The sequence below is a fragment of the Rhincodon typus genome, chromosome 26 (assembly GCF_021869965.1).
Source record: "Rhincodon typus isolate 14 chromosome 26, sRhiTyp1.1, whole genome shotgun sequence".
In the NCBI taxonomy this organism is placed as follows: Eukaryota; Metazoa; Chordata; class Chondrichthyes; order Orectolobiformes; family Rhincodontidae; genus Rhincodon; species Rhincodon typus.
In genome coordinates, this window is record NC_063357.1 from 7,569,581 (window position 1) to 7,589,770 (window position 20,190).

Genomic DNA, 20,190 nt, shown 5'->3' on the forward strand with positions numbered 1-20,190 from the left:
AGGGTCTAGGCCCGAAACGTCAGCCTTTCTGCTCCTATGATGCTGCTTGGCCTGCTGTGTTCATCCAGCTCTGCACCTTGTTGTCTTGGATTCTCCAGCATCTGCAGTTCCTACTATCTCTGATCCAGTATATCCAACCTTTCTTCGTAGCTAAAATCCCCCAGACCAGGCAACATCCTGGTAAACCTTTTCTGTACCCTCTCCAAAGCATCCACATCTTTCTGGTAGTGTTGTGACCAGAACTGTACGCAATATTCCAAGTGTGGCCTAACTAAAGTTCTATAAAGCTGCAGCATAACTTGTCTATCCTTCTACTCAATGCCCCGTTCAATGAAGGCAAACATGCTATAGGCCTTTTTTAACTACCTTATCGACCTGCGCTGCCACCATCAGTGATCTGTGGACCTGCACACCCAGATCACTCTGCATATCAATACTCCTAAGGGTCCTGCCATTCCCTGTGTAATTTCCACCTGTACTTGACCTTTTATATTGCACCCAGGATATGAAGTCAGTCATCTTGTGCCATCAGTATTTTGAGGGATTGTAATTAGCTCTAGTCGTCACTGTTTGGACACTTTATTTTTCCCATTTGAAATAGCTTCAAATTTACAATGTTGTCAGAATAATTTGTACTTAAGACTAACTAAGAAATGTAGTTTCCAGTGCATTCTCCTCTTTAAAATTAAAAACAGTATGACAGTTAAACTCTGCAGTCATTACCTTATGAAGCTTTTCTGAGGAAATAACCTTTCCATGAGAATATTTCATTGAGGATCGAGGTGCACAATAGCTTGTTAGGATTTTAAAACCTGTTTATAATATCACTTTCTAAATTATTGTGGTTACTACTATCCAATTGAAAATTAGTTTTAGATGAAATGGGAAATTACTATTGAATCTTGAAGATGGGACAAAATTTCAGAGTAAACCTTTCTATTTCCATGGCCGTTTTTCACATCAAAGAGTGTCTAATTTTTTTTTACTGAATGAATGAAAATGTACAGTGACTGTAGTGTAAGGTAATGTTGCTGGTGTTTGATAGAAGGAATGTTGGTTAGGATACAAGGAGAACTCCCATGATTTTATTTTGGATTGTGTAACATTACTCATGGCCCTCTCCAAGTGCCAGCCAATAAATTACCATGCTCCACTATGCCACTTCTCTCTTAGTTCATAGACAATATCATCTTTCTCTCTTATAGACAATTATAATCCATTTTGTTTGGATCATTTGCTCAACATTTTTGATTTTGTTTGTTTTTCTGACATATAAAGTAATTCAAGAAACTAGCTGGATGTAGTTTGATATTGAACAAATCGCTGTTTTTACTAATATTTATTGACAGTTGTGATTTTGCAGCTGGGTGAATGCATCCACAGTAAAATGCATTAGACTTGAAGGAAGAAATGTAATTTGCAAAACATTTTGTTACCTTAATGAATGCCATATCAATAGAAATTTATGTTGACATTTCTTTCCGTCACTTTTCTGAGACTGAGGTCAGAATATTACTGTTTGCAGGCTCACCTTCTCCCCAGTCTCACTTATTGGGTGCCAGACTCCAGAGTGCTCCAACTCTTACTGACATTTACCAGAGCAAACAGAAACTACGTAAACAGCACTCGGACCCAGTTTGTCCTCCATCAGCAGGGTATGGATGTAGCCATTCTCCACAGCCTAGCAGACCAGTCAGCCTTGGTACTTCCCCTACAAAACACATGGGAACGTCTCCACGGAGTTCAGATTGGCTGCATAAAACCCCGCTACCCACCATCATTGGATCACCAACAAAGGTACGTAAATATGTGATGTCAGTAGTAGTCATTTGCATCGAATGAAAATGTTACACATCTTAATTTTGGAGGGTTGGATAATTGCTCAGTTGCTCTTCAGATTAATTTAAGTTTTCTATGTTTGTGCCACCATAGACCACTGCTCCTCTCAAGCTGCCTAAAACTCAAGCATCTTCCAATTTGCTTGCCTTGGCTGCGCAGCAAGGATTAACTGAGAGTCCACCAATGCAGTCCAAAGCCATGTTGGAGGCTAGGGAATTCAGCACCTATCATTATCCACAAGGAAGTGCTAAGTCTGCAGCTTCTGAGGAGAATAAAACCACCTTTGGCAGGTACCAGTTGTTTTGTTTAATGTCTCTGTGATCCATTTTAATACTTGACCTGGATTGGTTGTGTTAACGAAGAAAGTTAGATTTGTCTTCTGTGCAGAAGCGACTTGCTTCCAGAATTTGGCTGAGCTGACTGCAGCAACTCTCACTTATTAGTGCAGATCAGAATGAGCTTTATCCTGTGTCTGACTTGAGAGTGCTTAATGCTCATACAGCTACCATGTGGCATTGCTGTATCCTTCCCTTTAATTATCATGGTTACAGTCTTGACTTTGAGTTGATACTTACAATTCCAAGTTGGAAGACTGGATTTCTATGTACTCAAGGAATGCTGTGTTGTTGGAGATGCTGACTTTCCAGTGAGATGTTAAGCAAGACTGTGGGTAAATGTAAACATGTCCACAGCACTATACAAAGGAAGAGTCCTGGCAATATTTATGCTTGCAAAAATCCTGACAATTGTTTATTTGGTCATAATGATTTGTAGGACTTTGTGTGCAAATTGGTTTTTCCTATTTTACACTTTGCTTTGTATCATGGGACATGCTGCAGATGAGAAAGGTTCTGTATAAATGAAAGATTTTGTTTTTGGTGAATTCTATAAAGAATGCAATATTTTGATATGTGCAATGGTTTACAGTAGTGACTTTGATCACCAAATTTGGCTTAGTTCTTTTTAAAACAAAGCCCTTTGTTAAAGCAGTCAAAATAAGTATTTTTAATCTTTCATAGATCTGTAAGTACAGGAAGATTGTCAGATCAGGTAGTAAAGACCACATTTGGAGGGCAGACGTATCAAGGCAGCACGGATAGCCTCAATACGGAACGTCCAATGGACACAGGTAAACAAAATTGCTGGTTGCATGTGATCCTGTTACAAGGAAACCTTTTCAATCTGTCCTCATACTTGTTACCTCAGTTTTATATTTGGTACCTGCTATCTGTTTAATTATCATGCGTCTACTCTACTGAAAACTACATAAAGGTTCTACAAGCTCTTGACCATTGATTTCCTCCTTTTAAGTCTTTTCATTTCTGTATTTTTTTAACATTCTCCATGAGAATGGCAACCTAATAACCCCTGACATATTTCCACTGATACCAGCCTGGAGCTGCTGGTTCAGACCTTGGATTTATCTTCCTCTCCATTTTTCTGCTGTAAGTTTTCCAAAGATGATAGATGATAGATCAATAAGCATTCAATGTTTGTGGGTGTTACTGCTAACGTAAGGATACTGGATGAGGACACCTGTTAGGCTCAGCTGCAGTTTCACATCCACAGTTAAATTACCTGCGGGCAATCATTGCCCAGCCTCCCAAATTGATTTAAGAATGACTTAAATAAGCAAGATATTGGACAGCAGCAGCAGACCCCAGGACCTGCAAGTGCGTAGTTAACTCTTGTAATAGAGGAAGGCAGTGAGTCCATGTAAGAGATGGAGGAGAAATTTGCGGGTTTTTGTGAAGCAAATCAGATTGGTTAAACACATATAACACATCGAGTCTCCAACTTACCATATTTCATTTTCATTTGTATTCTGATCCCTTCTCTTACCACGGAGAGATTATGTAATCGAAAAGAATGAACATGCTGAAGCCAATTACCATGACTGAGAAGTGCTGCAGCAGCTTAATCGATCTTGATTCTTTTCCTCCTCCAGAGATGTCTTGCCGTATAATTATTACTTGCTGGCACAGCTGGCATCAAAAACTCGTTTTGGCAGGAAAAGTTTGTAGTGTGCTTACCTCCTACAGTTATACAACACAAAACCTTGGTACAATGTACTGCTTGAAACCAGCCAGTTCATGCATTTTAATTTAGTACAGAGTTGAAATAGTGCACAAAGTGTTTCTGAATTCTGTTTTTTTTCTGTCTGTCCTATTGAGGTGGCTTTTGCAGTCTGCACATTTTGCACTATTTCTTCCTGTTTGCATGATTTATTGTTCTTTCTGCCCAGCTCCAGCAGGTGCTTCTGGTTTGACAATGGGTTCCCCTGCCATGGTGATAGGAGTGAGCCCAAGGACTGTGGTGTTCACTGTAGGTTCACCACCAAGTAGTGTCACCCCTCCCCATAGCAGTCACATGGTCACCAGAACAAGGACAATGTCAGGTAAGACTTGACTGCTGACAAAATTAAAATTATACATGGCATTAGTCAGCCTGTAGTCTTTGACTCTGAGTGACAGGTTACCTGGGGAAGAAGTGTTAACTTCAAAGTAAAACTTATCCAAACTGGTCGATGAGTTTTTATTTCGTGATAATTACAAAACCATTACACCATCATGATGCCAATATCCTTAGTCATCATATGTTTTGGTACAGCGGTATTGTGATCGAAAGGTTTATTTTAATGTTTCTCACAAAGCTGAGGACTTAAAATACTCGTAGTTTGGAAGTTACATAATAGCTGCTATTTCCATGGCCATGAGTAAAATATTATACAGTGAGGACAATGGGTTCCTTCTGCTTAACCTTTGACGTTTCCTTTGCAGTTGGCTCAAACAGTCCACTTGGATCTTTGTGTTCCAACAGTGGAAGAATTTGCATGGGCTCTCCACCAGGTGCTTACATGGGCGCCTCACCTCCTGGGGCAGAAGGTCCTTCAAGTTTGAAGTACATGACATTCGGTACCTCGCCTCCTAGCTTAGAAGGATTTATCACATTCGAAGCTCCAGAACTGCCAGAAGAGACCTTAATGGAGGTGAGCTCTTGTAACTACTTCAAGATAAAACAAATGTTTCACTTATTTCTTCAAGTGAATAGTAACTCTGGGTCACCAATCTGAGTGTTCGTGCCTTTATTCCTTCAGCATGTAGATTGGTTCATATTAAATATCAGTATATTTTTGGTTGCTGCCAAAAATGGCAAAAATCCATATCAAGTTACATGTTCAATTAAACTTTAAGGAGTGCAATGAGATTTTCTTCGTAAGCAAATTGAGTTTTTTTTAAAAATGGAAACTTAAGAAAGGACTGTTTTTGAGATTCCTGAAGTATTTAATGAATTATTTTAGTAAAACTTGATATTGAACTTTAGGACGTAAGCAAGCATAGAATTGGAATATGGCTATCAGTTTCAATCCCTCAATAGACATTGTACCTACCAATTGCCTGACTGTACACTGTTTCATCTATTTAATCTTTTGAGGGACAAATGAATGTGTTAGTCTGTGATCCCAAAAATTAGTACATCATCAAGCTTGCATCCCTGGACTTCAAACCTAGTTTCCTACAATCCATGGACAACCATGGGTGTTCACTAATGAAAATTTGTTTTTACTTAATATCCCTTTCCCAAAAAACTTGAACATTTTGGAATATTCCATACGTTTTGCTCTCAATTAAACGCCACAAATTCTGCTCTCTGTCCCATCTCTAAATACAGAACTGCTTCTCAAAACAATTCTGCAGTGTTGCTCATGATTCCTTGTTCTATGGGCTATGATATTGGAGAGATGTGAATTCCACAACGGGATTCTTGTGACTGTTAAATGTTTGGCAATGGAACATACAGAGCCACAGTGTGTAAAAACTGTTGTAGCTGGCCTACACATTGTGAACCCCTGCAGAGATCGGTTAAGATTCTTGTCTCTGCTTCCAGGAGATGTTACCCCCTCCAGAGGCTCAGCAAAAGGCACACCTGCTTTGCATTGAAACATCCCCAATTCTTGTAACATTCTGTTTACCTTGTACCGTACCAGACTGGGAATGCTGTCAATTACTACTGTGTGAGACGATGAGGGATAAGTGAATTGCTAGTGTGAAGTCTTGCAGAACAAGGGTGCATCATCAGAGGCTCCTGAAATTGAGAACAGATGTTTGTCAAGTGAATTTCAGCCCACGTGACACCTTCCACAAATTCCCATTTGTTGTGATTTGCAGCTGTTAGAGGAAAAATGGGCTTATAGGCATCTGTTTTCATTGGTATCATCGGGGGAGGCACAACAGTTACCAAACCTGTTTTTCTAGTTAATTTCCTTTGCACCATAACAGGAAATGGCCCAAGTTATATTTATAGTTGTATACTTTGAAAGAGTACATGTTACTCTAGACAGGAAGGAAGAAGACAGTGCACCACGTTGTTGCTTTCTAGATTGTCCTGTAATTTTTAAATCTCCTTAGCAGTAGCTGATGGACAACAAGTTTTTAACTGGACTGGAAGATTTTTCTGTTGTGTAACAGTTTTTAGTAAAACAGGTAATACTTGATGTGTTATACAACTGAATGCATCAGAGAATTGAGCAGTTTGTTTACCAGAAACAACAAAATCTGTTCTCAAGTCCCCTGCTGAATGTTGTTTAAGCCTGTTCATCATGTGACATTTTATGAATGTACCATTTGACACACGTCAGCTGCTATTGCATCATTAGCTTCTGTGCGGTCGAAAGAGATTAGATGAAGTGTAAACAAGGGAACAGCTCCTATTTTATGAGTAGAACTTTCCCTTAATATAGCACACCATAATTCTCTTCAATTTGGATGTCAATGACATTTGGTCTTAGTTTGTGAAGGCGTCATGAAATAAAATTATTTTCTTTGTTTTTTTTTGATACAGGCAGTTTCTGAGTTGAATTATTATGGTAACCTTGCTGTCAACATTTTTATTAAAATTCAAATGTAAAGCACGCCTCATTCTGGGTATTCTTATGCAATTTTTATTGGCCCCTTTGGCAATACCTTCTGCCTGTTACGACACTAGTAGCTAAAACATTTAAACCGCTATAATAGCCATTTGGCTTTTATCACCAAATTTGTCCTCCGCCTTTCTCCCCCTATTCATTTGATAGCTTCAACTTAATGCACCTGGCCTTATTCTGTTCCTCGTGACTTTCCTTTAAAATCCTCGTTGCTATTCTCCCTCAGCCACTGTGCCAACAAACTACTCAAGCTTAGTAATCTCAACCTGTATAAAACTCACCTTGCCCTCTGTCCTCTGTCAATGCAATTCCATGCTCCCTTCACCTCTCCCTCTGTATGAGTTCACCAACTGATATTTGTGGATGACTCCTAAATCTTGCCAATCGAGATCACCTCTCTACTCCTATAATCTCAGTTGCAAACAAGACTGTCTCTGTGCTCTACCTAACTGAAGAAGGGTCTAGGCCCGAAACATCAGCCTTCCTGCTCCTCTGATGCTGCTTGGCCTGCTGTGTTCATCCAGCTCTACACCTCGTTATCTCTACACCCTTCATAAGATGCATTTTAGTTCTACACCCACTTCCTTTATTAAAAAAAAGTTTCCCCATGCCATAATAGCACTTTCAAATCTCTTCTTTAGATCGTTCTTGACTCTTTTTTTGCCCTATCTGCTGGTCAGTTTAGTTTTGTACTCGCCTCCACCTTTGATGGCTTTGCCCCAGTAAAATCCTTGGCATGACTTCTATCTCCACTTGCTTCAGGTACTCGCTTTATTGATGGGCCTTTTTGATATTAACTGAATCCAATCAATCAAAGAGAAACAAGCTTTGAGAATAAAAGAAGTAGATGTATTAGCCGGACTCTCAAGCCTGCTCCCCCATTTGGTGTGATCATTGTTGATCTTATACTATTCTTATATCCTGTGATTTTCCCTCCTCCCCACCTTGCCCCTGATACAATTGTTGTTAGTCTTGAATGTATTCAAAAGTTGTGAGCATCCATAGCTGTCGCTGATAGGGAATTTTGAACAAAAAAAACACCTTTCCGAGTAAGAAATTTCTCTATCTCTCTCCTAGATAGCTGACTCCTTGTTTTTAACTCTTCATCCAAGAAACCATCATTTTTAGTATCTCCCTTGTCACTCCTTCTAAGAGCTTTCTGCTTAGTCATAGAATAAGTCATAATTTTAATATTCAACTTGATCATGCTTGATACGGCCATGCTGAGAGCTGCTGTTAGCTAAGTTGGCTAGACAACAGTGTGTGGATCAGATTAAGGCCAATACAGGATTCAGTCCAAATTCTGGCTGAGGTAGAATTGGACCTGTTTCCTCAGCCTACCCATTGTTTTTACAAAAAAATCACAGCACTTTGTAGTTTAGTGAATAATCACAAAGGGTCTGCTTTCAGGTAGAGGATTCAAGAAAGATGAGAATACGAATTAATAGCTTTTACCCATTGAATTAGTAATTTAACTTAATATGGTCAAGTATTGTTGGCTCAATTACTGTGTGACTTGACAACTTGTTTTCTTTCTCTGATTGCAGAGAGAACATACAGATACCTTGCGACACCTGAATACAATGCTGACATTTGCAGAATGTATTATGGATATTGCTGTGATGAAAGGAGGTAGTTTGGACTTGGGGACCTCTGCTGCCTCTCTCTATCAAATCCAGGAGAGTGTTGTGGTTGACCAGATTAGTCGTCTCAGCAAGGAGTGGGGGTTGGTACTTGTATTAATTACTCTTTGGAGTGGGCTTTGGGGGCTGTTGTGGGAGGGGGCATTGGAGATCAGCAAATCTGCTGTGTGAAGCTGTATCCTAAAATAATGTGGGATTGAAAACCTGGATGTTTTGGCAATTGAAACTGGCTACTCTGATTTACTTTTAAAATTCAAAATAATAGACAGTTCCATGCCATAAGTGCTTTACTTGAAATGTATGGAAGAAGAATCTAATATTACTGAGCCTTTGCATTGTTTTGTACCTTCTGACAGCAATAGAGCACCAAGTTTCTCTTAAACTCTTGACAATGAATGCAGCTGTGTGTCTGTTATATATTGTAAATTTTGTTCCATTTTGATGCTGTCAAGGGTCATATAAAAATTCTGATGATTCCTCTTGGCATTTATTGCCCAATGGTTCATGGAACAGCATTTGTGAAGAAACAAAGAAAGAACTGCAGATGCTGGAAATCAGCAACAAAAACAAATTCATAAACAATCCTGAAGAAGGGTCATTGAACCCGAAACATTAACTCTGCTTTCTCTCCACAGATGCTGCGAGACCTGATGGGTTTTGCAGCAATTTGTGTTTGTTGTTGAAGAAAGTTGTGACCTCTGTCCAGTAGTGATCTGTAGATATGAGTAAATTCTCTCTCCAAACGGTGATTGAAACCTAAAGTGACATTCCCCTTCCAAAAGTGTACAGTATATGCAGATTTGAACTTTGGCTCTCCAAAGGGAGAGGAGCCACCCAGATGCCATTCCTGATTAATTTCTGAGTGATAAAGGATAGTCTCTGTTGACTGATCCTTTTAGTTGCTAGTATGGAAACTTTGGTTTGATCCTCACATGAGGCATATTGTTTCCCATTTGTGGTCAAAACCAAAGTTTATCCTTATTGGGGAGCTGAGATAGAAATGTAAATGAGGCTTCCTCTCTCTGCATACCGTGTCTTTGCACAGCCCCTTTTCTTTCTGAACAGTGAAGCATGGAGATGTTTCAGCTTACTGAAATGTTCTGTTCAACAGAAAACTTACTTGTTTTATTTACAGACAAGTGGAACAGCTTGTACTATACATGAAAGGAGCACAGCTGTTGGCATCTTCTTTGCATCTTGCAAAAGACCAGGTTAAGTCAGGCAAGCTGAACCCATCTACAGCCGTTAAGCAAGGTATTGAAACCATTTTTATAAAAATGCATTAATTCCAAAGGTGCTGGACCAGTGCTGTGTTTGTGTTGGAGTCAGGAAGGGAAAATAAACATAGTGGGCCAATTTGCAAGCAAAAAAAGATAAAATTGTAATATTAAATTCCTGTGCATTTTCAGAGTGGGTATGATTGCAAATTCTAGCTCCCTGATTTGTTGGGTGAGAGAGGGAAGAAGCCATTCTAATTTATATTATATCTTGATGCTGTATCAGCATATATTCATCCTCAGTTATGTTGTCACAAGCGAAATAACCTAGTTATGTACAAGTTATTTGTGGCTTTCAGAATTTGTGCCATAGTACAAACATTCATTTCCCCCATGTTTCATCTAACCTTGCAGTATTTGCATTTGGAATTAATGCAGAAAAATTGTTAATTCCCAATACACTCCTCCTTTCTGCAAAAAAAAATTAGTTTTTTTTGCACAAGGTCTGATCTTGTGTGTGATTAGCTGAAACTTTTATAGCTGGAACTGTTCATCACTTACAAATTTTGCAGATATTTGTGTACACATTAATAGTGTTGTCCTAAACTACTATGACATTGAGGAAGTGTCTCTGTCAGCTACAATTAATAACCTTTTACGAGTTGGGAATGTGATGGAAAAACTTCTTCACTTGCATGGCTAAGTGCAGCTCAAACAACACTAAAACTTCATAGCATCCAGGACAAAGAAGCCACTTCCTCAACACTCCATCCACTAACTGAGGCATTCGTTCCTTTCACCATTGGCGGCAGTGTGCCATTTGAGAGATACACTGCATCAACTAGCCGAGCCTCCTTCGAAGAAACCTTCCAAACCTCTAATCCACACCTAGAAGGATAAGGACAGTTATCACTGAGCAAAACCACCACCAACTGCGAGTTTTCCTCAAAAGTAAATACCATCCTAACTTGGGACTATGTCGTTGTTCCTTCGCTGTATTTAGCTTAAAATCCTTGAACTGCCTCCCCCATACACTGTGGGTGTACCTACATCATCTGGACTGAAGTGGGTCAAGGAGCTGGTTTGTCATTACCTTAAGGCGGTCAGGAAAGGGCAATAAGTACTCACCTTGCCAATGACACTTCCTTCCAATGAAAGATTAAGAAAAAAAACTAAACAAGACATTTAATGCTATTTGGTAAACTGTTATGAATTGTAAAGGAACACCTAATTGCTCCTGTGTTGCAGTAATCCTCCTGACTTCTGTTTTGCAGTTGTTAAAAATCTGAATGATCGGTACAAGTGCTGCATCTCCTTTTGCAAAAAACTTACTGAGAAACTGAATCGTTTCTTCTCTGATAAGCAGAGATTTGTGGATGAAATCAACAGTGTTACTGCAGAGAAACTGATCTACAGCTATGCTGTGGAAATGGTAACTATTACCAAGTCTCTAGATTTTTGAGAGATTTTTTGACATAGGACTGGCTTATTTGATTTTTGTAGTGATGCCTCAGACGTGTGGTAAAGGTAAATAGCAAAGCATAGCAAGATCAACTTATTTTAATGACCAGCTGATGTTTTGACGAATTATGAACAGTGAGTCAAGACAAAAGTGGTCTTCAGCTGAAGCAGGGTTAGAAGGCTATGAATTGAGGGCCCTGATTTTAAAGTTGAGCATCTGTCCTTATTAATTTTTTTTAATTTGGTTTTTCATAATTAAATGAAAATGCTTCCAGCAGTTTGGGATATACGAAGGCTGGAGCATAAGATCTGATCTTTGATATTGGGCAACCTAAAACCATTATGCTGATATTTGGTTAATTCCAGCTAAATCAGATGCATTATAAATGCTGTCATTGGAATTTAAAGGAGAATTTGATAACAGGAAATATCCTCCACTTGGGTAGCTAGCAGATAGCAAGCTCGCCTCCAAGGTACACATCATCCTGACTTGGGAGAATATCCCTGTTCTTTCACTGTCACTGGGTCAAAATCCTGGAAATCTCCTTAACAGCACTGTGGGTGTCCCTGGACCATATGGACTGCAATGGCTCAAGACAACTCACCATGGCTGCCTTAAGGGCTATTAGGGATGGTCATCAAATATTGGCGTTGCGGTAATGCCCACTTCCCATGCATGCAGATGCAGGATTTTCAGTAAAGATTTTACATCACTGGGGCAGCTTCCATTGTGCGAATTTCCCAGTGATGTATACTTTGTATTGAGTAATACCATACAAGGTGGATGTTGTGGCTCAGTCTATAATCTGTCCATTTTGCCCAGTGAAGTTAGAAAGGAAATAATAAAAGGCAACTTTAAATTTCAGTCCTTCATTGAATTCACATTTTGATCCGAAGAATTAGCTTTTATTTTGGAAATTGGTGAGGTGATAATCCAGGGGTTCACATCGTCGTCTTATTGGTATTGACTCAGTGCAGAATTAATTCTCTGGCATGTCCTAAATTAGTTAGACTTTGACTGGCTGGTTGGATTGTTGCACTGCTTGAATAAGACAAGGTCGAATGCAAAAGTCTCAGATTGTTGGGTCACCCTGAGCCAGACACTGGCCATGCAATATGCTAATGATCTTGGCTGGTAGGGGGTGAAGGACAGAACTGAAAGCCAAGGGCCCATATTGGGAAGGGAGATAGTTAGGAGAAGAGGAACTGTTTTTCACTTGCTTAGTGGCCCATTGACAGAGACCCAAATTCACATTTTTATTTATCTGCCATCTTGCTCCAACTGGTTCAACCTTGTCTAAAAGGAGAGTAAATCATTTTCAGATGAGTAACTAAAAATGTTGGACTTACCGTGTATATAGTTTGATAGAGATGTGTGACATTAGCAGTAACATTTAACTTAAAGGAAAGTGTTCCCTTTGTCCTATTTCTATGTTATGGGTACGGGTATGGTTCCTCAATGTTGTGTGGAGAATTGAACTTTCTGAATTGCCAACTGTTTGTGCTAATGTCTTTGTTGTAATTTTAGGTACAGTCAGCTGCACTCGATGAAATGTTCCAGCAAACAGAGGACATCACATACCGGTACCACAAAGCAGCATTATTATTGGAAGGCTTGACAAAGACTCTGCAAGATCCTGCTGATATTGACAACATCCAGAAATGTAAGGGTAAAAAGAGCATAACAATTCTGGACACACCCAACACATTGGGCCTATCTACCTGTGTTCCGTACTATGTATTCTGTTCAAATGCAAGTTTTTAGAAAGCTAACCTAGGTACTCTGTGAATAGCTAAGCAGGGTTAGGCAAAGAAAAGCTAAACCTTGATAGCTAGGAAGTTCCAAGATTTGATCTGCATGTTGAGTTAGCTGATATCCACCATGGACCATGGTGACAGTACAGATATTGGGATTGTTTAACCTCCGAGTTCTTATTTTTGTGGAATGGCACAAGGGTAAAACCATTCTCCATTGTGGAAAATTCAAAATGATCATCCATATTTGCAGACCCTTCCAGTGTCTCATGGCATCCTCCCAACCCTACGTTCCAGACAGTGCATGTTAATCCTTCAGTTCTGGCTTCCACTTTCATACCTGCACTGTGCTTTCTGCCAACTCCCCAAGATGCTTTGCAAGGAAGAAATGGAAAATAAATAGTATGGAGTTCAGGCAGTACACTTTTGTGTTTTGATACAAACAGTTACCTTGCTCTGTTACCTTCAGAATGGTGAATATTTGAATTGTGTTTTAATGATGAAATCTATAAATGCAACATTTAGCTATGGTTTGTCATTTGAGTCCATTTGTCTGAGCATTTGGGCTGATTTGTTGGTTAATGGAGATAGTGAGTCCTGGAGGGAGTATATTTGCTCTCTTACCTGTAGGGCATGGAACTTTTATATAATTTGTTTTCAAAAAAAAAAACCTGTTTAAATACTTAAACGTATAAATTGGTGAACTTTATGCTTTAGCTAAGGTGGTATTGATGTCTCTTTCACCCCAATCTGCCTACTGCAGTGCTTTCCAAACTATTTCCTGGTGTGACCCCATTTTAGTGCCTCCAGGGTGAAAATTTGGGAGCTGCAAGAGTTGTTGAATAGGATGGATGGGAATCTTCAATTTTTGCAGTGGGGGTAAAAGGAGTTAGTGTGGCCACATCGCCTTCCTTAATTCATGCTGCCCCTACCTTCACACACCCATCTCCCCATCCTTCTTCAGTCCCCCGCTCCATTCCCTATCTCCATCATGGTGGGGAAGCGATGAAAAGGCAGGCAGGAACCACAATGGATTTTCTCAGGTTTTTGCAGCAGCAGACCTCAAAAAGCAATTGATTAAGTTGTGCCCATCATAGGGGGAGAAAAGCAAGCAATTAAAAGGGCCTTGGACACCTGTCGGGAATCATTCTGAGCCATTGCTGCCTTGGATATTGCAGCCCACAGTTTGGGAAGCCTCAGCCTAGTATTTTTAATGATGGCAATGAATTCCTTGACTTTTATCTTTGGTTGCTGTGTTGTCCTATCTGAAGGCTGATGGAGAACCATGTCAGCTACCAACTAGGGTGAATCCGCTCGATGACTGAATGTACAGCGCCATCGATCATGTTGTGAAAAATTAAGGTTGATTCTACTTCGTTGGGAGCTTTATGGGGAATGGCTGTCGCTTCAATTTTTAAAAAGTAAGCATGTTCTTTTACATGTTTTTCAGACAAGACCAGCGTTGAACGCAGACTGTCTGTACTGTGCCATGGCACAGTGGCTCTTTATGGAAACTAGCCTTCTGAAATGGACCACTTGCAGCAGAGCAGGGACCACCACCTTTCCTGGATCACGCCAGAGTCTTGGAGATGCCTTTTTCCTTTTTTGTTTAATGGTTTTTCTTCCCCAACTCACCACCACCACCCCCCCCCCCCCCCCCCCCCCCCCCCCGTATTGTGGGAAACTGTTCATACTGAGGCCATTTCTTTTCACCACCTATGCCAACCCACGTAGCGAGCAATGTTTGATTTTTGTTTTGAAGAGTTACCAAAGAGGAGTTCTTGTTTCAAAAGAAAGGAAATTTATGTATAAATATAGATTAATACTTCTGGAAAACTCTCTCAACGATGTAGCATTTTCTTTCGTTTCATTTTACCTCAAAGAGGTGAAGTATGGGGCAGATTCACTAATTTTGGCTTAAAAAGCCACCTATCACTGGAGAGCGTTAATACATGCACAGGAGTAAAACTGAAACTTGTCTGTTTTTGTGACAGAACTCATGGGTACTTGGAAACCTACGTTCAGAAGTATTTTGCTCCATCTGATTAACTTATGTATATACAGTACTGTGCTGTGGCAAATTGGCAAGTTGTCTTTCTCCAAGTGAAACTTCTAAGGTAATTTTAAGACACTAATGATATGATAAATGAGCCACATTTTAAGATTTACCAGGATCCTTGTACAGCCAGTTAAAGGCATGAAATGCCTTATATCTTCTGCTACATTGTATACATGTCAACCCATGGAAACTGATCATCAAGGAGGAATTAAGCACTTTATGTGGATAGGAAGTTGACAACCAGACAAAAGGGGATGGCTGCAGCTCACCTTTATGACCTTGTAAACCTGACATCACTTTGGATGGACACAGAGAGAGAGGATTTTCTTGTTTTTTTTGTTTTTATTTTGTAGCTCTTGAGACAGGAGCTATTGATACCACAAAGACTTTGCTCCAACAGACAACCACTTCTGATTGCACTATTACAATTCTTTGAACATCTTTAATGTTATGCAGAACTCCTTGTAAAATGACACAGCTTAAAAGCTGTATTGAAGAAATAGGAAGTAGAGAATACTGTCCCAGTAGGTTAAGCTCCAATGCATTCAACAAAAGAAAATTTCAAATGCGTTTTGGAGCAAGAAGCACAAAGTGCTTGACACTTTAACTAAAAAGACTGCAAAAAAAAGCGTGTATTAATTACAAGACTTTCCTTTTTATACTTATTAAATACTTGAGTAGTCCATATAGAGCAACCGTCTGTATATAATGAAACTAGTTTTTTTTCCTCTTTCTGCCAGTGATCGACTTTTAAACAATATTTTTTGGCTGGCTTTGTTGTGCATGTATTCAGTGTGACTGTGCCACTGACCTGATAATATTGCTAACAATGCTGTTTGTTCAGACAGTATTATGGAGTTGATGCATTTTTCCTGTAGATTGACAACCTGTCATGCAGACTAATGTAACGTTTAGTATTTTCAGGGGTGGAAAAAACAGATTATCAGGACTCCAGGAACCAGATTACAAAACAGTTTGGACTGTTTTGAAGCCCAGGTTTTACTTCTGGAGGACAATTTTGTCACTTGTATGAACTAAAGAATTCAAAGTTCTTTTCCAGACTTGTGTACATGTTACATATGTGTGCATCCATGTAAACAAAGTGAACAAGCACAATTGTTCCATTTTTATATCATACGTAATCAGATTAAAGGTTCTGGTTTGGCAATAGGCATCCAATAGTCTGGTGAAGGATTGCAATTAAACTGACACTAACAATAGCAGTTGAGTTTGAAAGAGTATTTAATTGGAAATTTTATTTTTGTAATTTTAAAATTAAATAAAAACAGCAGGTGGTAACTCTAGTATAAAGGATGATGTTTGTGTGGTACAGCTAATGAGGCACAATATGCATCATCTCAGGAAATGATGCAATGTCACATGATCTTGTTCTCTTGCAGTCTTGTGGCAAGCTGAAGCACCATACAATGCTTCTTAAATAAAGTTAATGTTTTCCTTACTTCAGCAGACTCTGTAAATATTCTTTAGTACAATGACCCCAAGAATATTAAATGGTGGCAGCAAATGAAAGAACAAATGGGAAAGTCTCTGCCATTACTGGAGAGGTTCTAATCAAGTAAAAGCATGGCTGAATTGGTACCAGAGATTTACAAGGTGTCTCGCTGCAAAACGGAGCAGTGAGCAGGTCAGTACACGACTATATCCAATGGATCCAATGCATATAGTGCTGTAATTACTAAAGGGATTGACTTAGAAAACAATTGAGGAAGTAAGCAGAAGATCCTATGCCTACTTCAATCTGCTAAATTTACTAAGCATGCCCAGCAACAAAGGAGTAGTATTAATGCCTTTAACTTGCAGAGAACTGAGAGTATAACAACTTAGAAGAATTAATGAGGGACAGAATTGTATTTCTGAACTTAGATGAAACGCTGTCCAATCACTTGGCAGTTAAGGAGTAACTTAACATCAAAGGCAATTCAACAGAGCAGGCAAACTAAGGTGGGGAAACAAAATAGGTAATTTGGGGTGCCAGAGAACCGTATCCCAAAAATAAATGACTGAGTGAGTGTTAAGTTTAAAAGCAGGGAGGTGGCCTAACATATGCTGAAGGCAGGAACAATGTGCATTAACTTCCCCAGGTTAACTGTTACTGGTGCGGTAGCAAAAAGCACAGGTGTGGAAATTGTACCTCCAAAGGGGCAGGAGGCCATCTGTGCAAGAGGGGTCACTTCCAAGCTGTGTCACAGCAAGAAATTTGTACAAAATAAGCCAAAAAAGAAGCCCTTAAAAGATAGAAATAGAAGATATTTAATGTGGCAATGCCTTTCTTTGATAATATGAGGGAACCAAGCAGAAGCTACTAGAGCACTGATAATAGAGGGGAAACTAGACATGTGATAAATTAGACTTGGGTGCACCGGTTTTGCTTTTTACAGCTATTGTACTGTGTTTGGAGAACCATAGTTCACAAAACTGCATGGGCCAAGAGGTATGGAACCTAGGTCATAGGACAATTAAATGTAACTCTTTGTTATAAAAAGAAAGAAAACACTGAAGCCTTGTATGTCAACAATGAGAAGGTGTAGGCCATTTGGCCCCTTGAGTCTGTGTAATAAGATCATGGCTAATCTGCTTGTAATCTTATTTGTGATCTAAAACAGAGTCGCTCATTCTTAGCAGGAAGGCTTGTATTGACTTGTGCCTGACTTGTAAAGTAGAGGAACTAGAAATCAAGACAATGATGTCTGTAGAAGAGAGCTTAACAAAAATGGAAGTGTTTAATTTTCATGAAGCCAGATACAAATAGCATTTTCTTTGACAATTATCCTTTTATGAAGAATCTAAGATGCTCTCGGGAGATTGCAAGGACTGCAGATGCTCTCAACCTTCATTACCCCTTGTGGGAGATTTTGTTACAGCGGTTTACCCTTCTCCACATCAGCACCAGAAATCTTCCAGAGAACAGTGTCAAGCAGTCTAATAAGACTGGACTCAGTTGTATGTTAGATTGATGATGTCCTGATCCATGGCTGCACTCGGAATATGATAAGCTGCAGCACCTACAGGAAGCAGCACTTACATACAACATTTGACATGTATTCTCACATCCAACTATCAAACTGTTTGAGCATATTGTGGATGCATCTAGTGACGGAGCTTATCTACAGAAGATGAGCAGCAAAGGAGTTTCCAGCTTCTCAAGCTGACAGTGTTCCAGACGTTCATGGTTATAGTAAACCTAGTTTCCTTCAACAGCACCTTCCAAACCCATGACCTGTACCACCTGCGAGGACAATAGCAGCAGAGACATGGAAGCACACCACCTAGAAGTTCCACACCAAGCCTCTCACCATCCTGATGGAAACTTATCGCCTTCAGTGTCACTGGGTCAAAATCCTGGAGCTCCCTGCGTAAAAGCATTGTGGGTGCACCTACTCCCATGAACAGTAGTTCAAGGAGGCAGTTCAGCAACACTTCTTTCAAAGCAACTTTCAGATTGCAATAAATGCTGACCCAGCCAGCAGTGTCCACATCCTGTTACTGAAGCAGAAATGTTCTTGTCCAAACTAGCTGTCATCAATGAACTGTTACATCAGTTACAAGACAATACACAATGCTTGAAGGGTGCAGGGCAAGATCTTTCGGAAAAAATTCGAAGATGATATTGATGTTTTGAGTCATCAAAACACAGAGTTGCTCACTCTCATTGAAGATGTAACTTTGCCAGAATAGGAAATGGTACTCTCTCGGATACGATGTAGGATGAGAGATTAGGACTAATTGATATATGCTAATGAAGCAATACACGACAGGGTGTGGTGAAATGTCACATGATCTTGCTCTGTCTTACAGCCTGCTGTCAAGATAAAGCCACAATAAGATGCTTCTTAAATAAATTGAATACTTTCCTTCCTTCAGGCTCTGTAAACAATCTTTAGCACAATAAAAATAAGAATATTATGGCAACTTAGAAATACACATTTTAAAAAAGCCAATGCTGCATTGTACTCTTTGGGTTTAGAATCAGCAGTCATATGTATTTCTTCTTCCCACCTGTAAAATCTTGCCTTTTCTACAAACTGACCAGGCAGGCAGTTTTATTTTTAAAACCGTTTTGTTTGCTGCACAGAACACCAGATTACAAAGTCATATTTGTGACCAAACTTGTCTCCATCCCCAGATTCTCTGGGCAGTCTTCTGGAGTTGGTAAATAAATTTTTCCACCCTTGAGTATTTTTTGTTTTACCTTTTTTTTTTCGTTAAATTACTCCGCTGCTTGAATACTTGAATATTGATCTAAATTCCTTTATAACAATCATGTTTCATGTCCCAGAGACAGTTGTATTCAATTATATTTTCCATGAGCAATGAATTTGGCTCATTCATGAGATCCGTCTAAACTGTTTTATTTTCCCCTTGCTTTATGTTTTGAAAGGATCTAATGTATTTTATTTATCTGTAAGCAATTCCATTAATTCTGAAGACAGTTTTTATTTATAAAATATTTGTACTATTAGGTCTTTAATACAGTGTTTCTACCTCTCATTTGTGTATAACGGCATGCATACTCAATGAAATCAGGTTGCAGACACATTTACTTGTTATGTAGCAGCCTTTTTAATATGGCCTGTAAAGATGTACATTACGACAACGGAAATAAAATTGTCATGAAATATTATTGAAGTGATCATTTTGTCTTACTCTACTGTCCAGAATCTGAGAATGACTATTCAAGTTTAGTTTTTGTGTGTGAGTTGCATGAAGTGCAAACAGATTCATGGAAAGAAACTAAAGTTTGCAGTTGTCTGTCCTACAGCCATCAATCAACCTTGTCTTACCTGTAATGCAGAATCCAAAAATGGAATCCATCTGAGCCGAAGTTAATTTACAATCTCCTTTTTTTTTCTGCTCTGGCACCCTGTCTTTATCTTGCAATTTTTTTTCTCTTTTACTCCTGTACTACTGATGCAGGTCACTTGCCTGTGAGCCTAAACTGTAAATACCAAAAGGTTGCTCAATTTATAACTTGGTGGTAGGGTACTGGAGAGACATCATTATTCTCACTATATTCTGTTCTAAAGTATGCGCATGTCTACATTTTTCAGTGCAGAATTTGGGCTGGAGGCAACGACATGGGACATGACTTGTTTATTTTTCCCCATTACCAGAGATAGCTAGATTGATTGTAGTACATCTTCCGCTGCCCAGTTCAGACTTCTATTGGCTGTCAAATATGCGTGACTCTGGCAAGGCTGCATTTAATCCCTATCCGCATTTGTATTGAGAATGTAAAACAGAAATTGCTGGAAAAACTCCACAGGTCTGGCA

At 39.3% G+C, this 20,190-nt stretch overlaps 1 protein-coding gene across 7 annotated transcripts in view; it reads left to right on the top strand.

Annotated features, from left to right (window-relative positions):
* Positions 1–19,540, top strand: part of ulk2 (unc-51 like autophagy activating kinase 2) — a 114,775-nt gene extending 95,235 nt beyond the window's left edge. For 3 of the 7 annotated variants that reach the window (XM_048612493.1, XM_048612492.1, XM_048612494.1), the window contains 10 exons: positions 1,526–1,797; positions 1,933–2,129; positions 2,859–2,968; positions 4,085–4,237; positions 4,620–4,828; positions 8,311–8,489; positions 9,542–9,660; positions 10,898–11,055; positions 12,613–12,748; positions 14,290–19,540. In XM_048612493.1, the coding sequence (XP_048468450.1) occupies positions 1,526–1,797; positions 1,933–2,129; positions 2,859–2,968; positions 4,085–4,237; positions 4,620–4,828; positions 8,311–8,489; positions 9,542–9,660; positions 10,898–11,055; positions 12,613–12,748; positions 14,290–14,357 (1,601 nt within the window). In that variant the 3' untranslated portion in view covers positions 14,358–19,540. The remainder of the gene's footprint in view (positions 1–1,525; positions 1,798–1,932; positions 2,130–2,858; positions 2,969–4,084; positions 4,238–4,619; positions 4,829–8,310; positions 8,490–9,541; positions 9,661–10,897; positions 11,056–12,612; positions 12,749–14,289) is intronic. The other 4 variants (XR_007264824.1, XR_007264823.1, XR_007264825.1 and 1 more) reach the window with 4 other exon arrangements.
* The last annotated feature ends 650 nt before the right edge of the window (positions 19,541–20,190 follow it).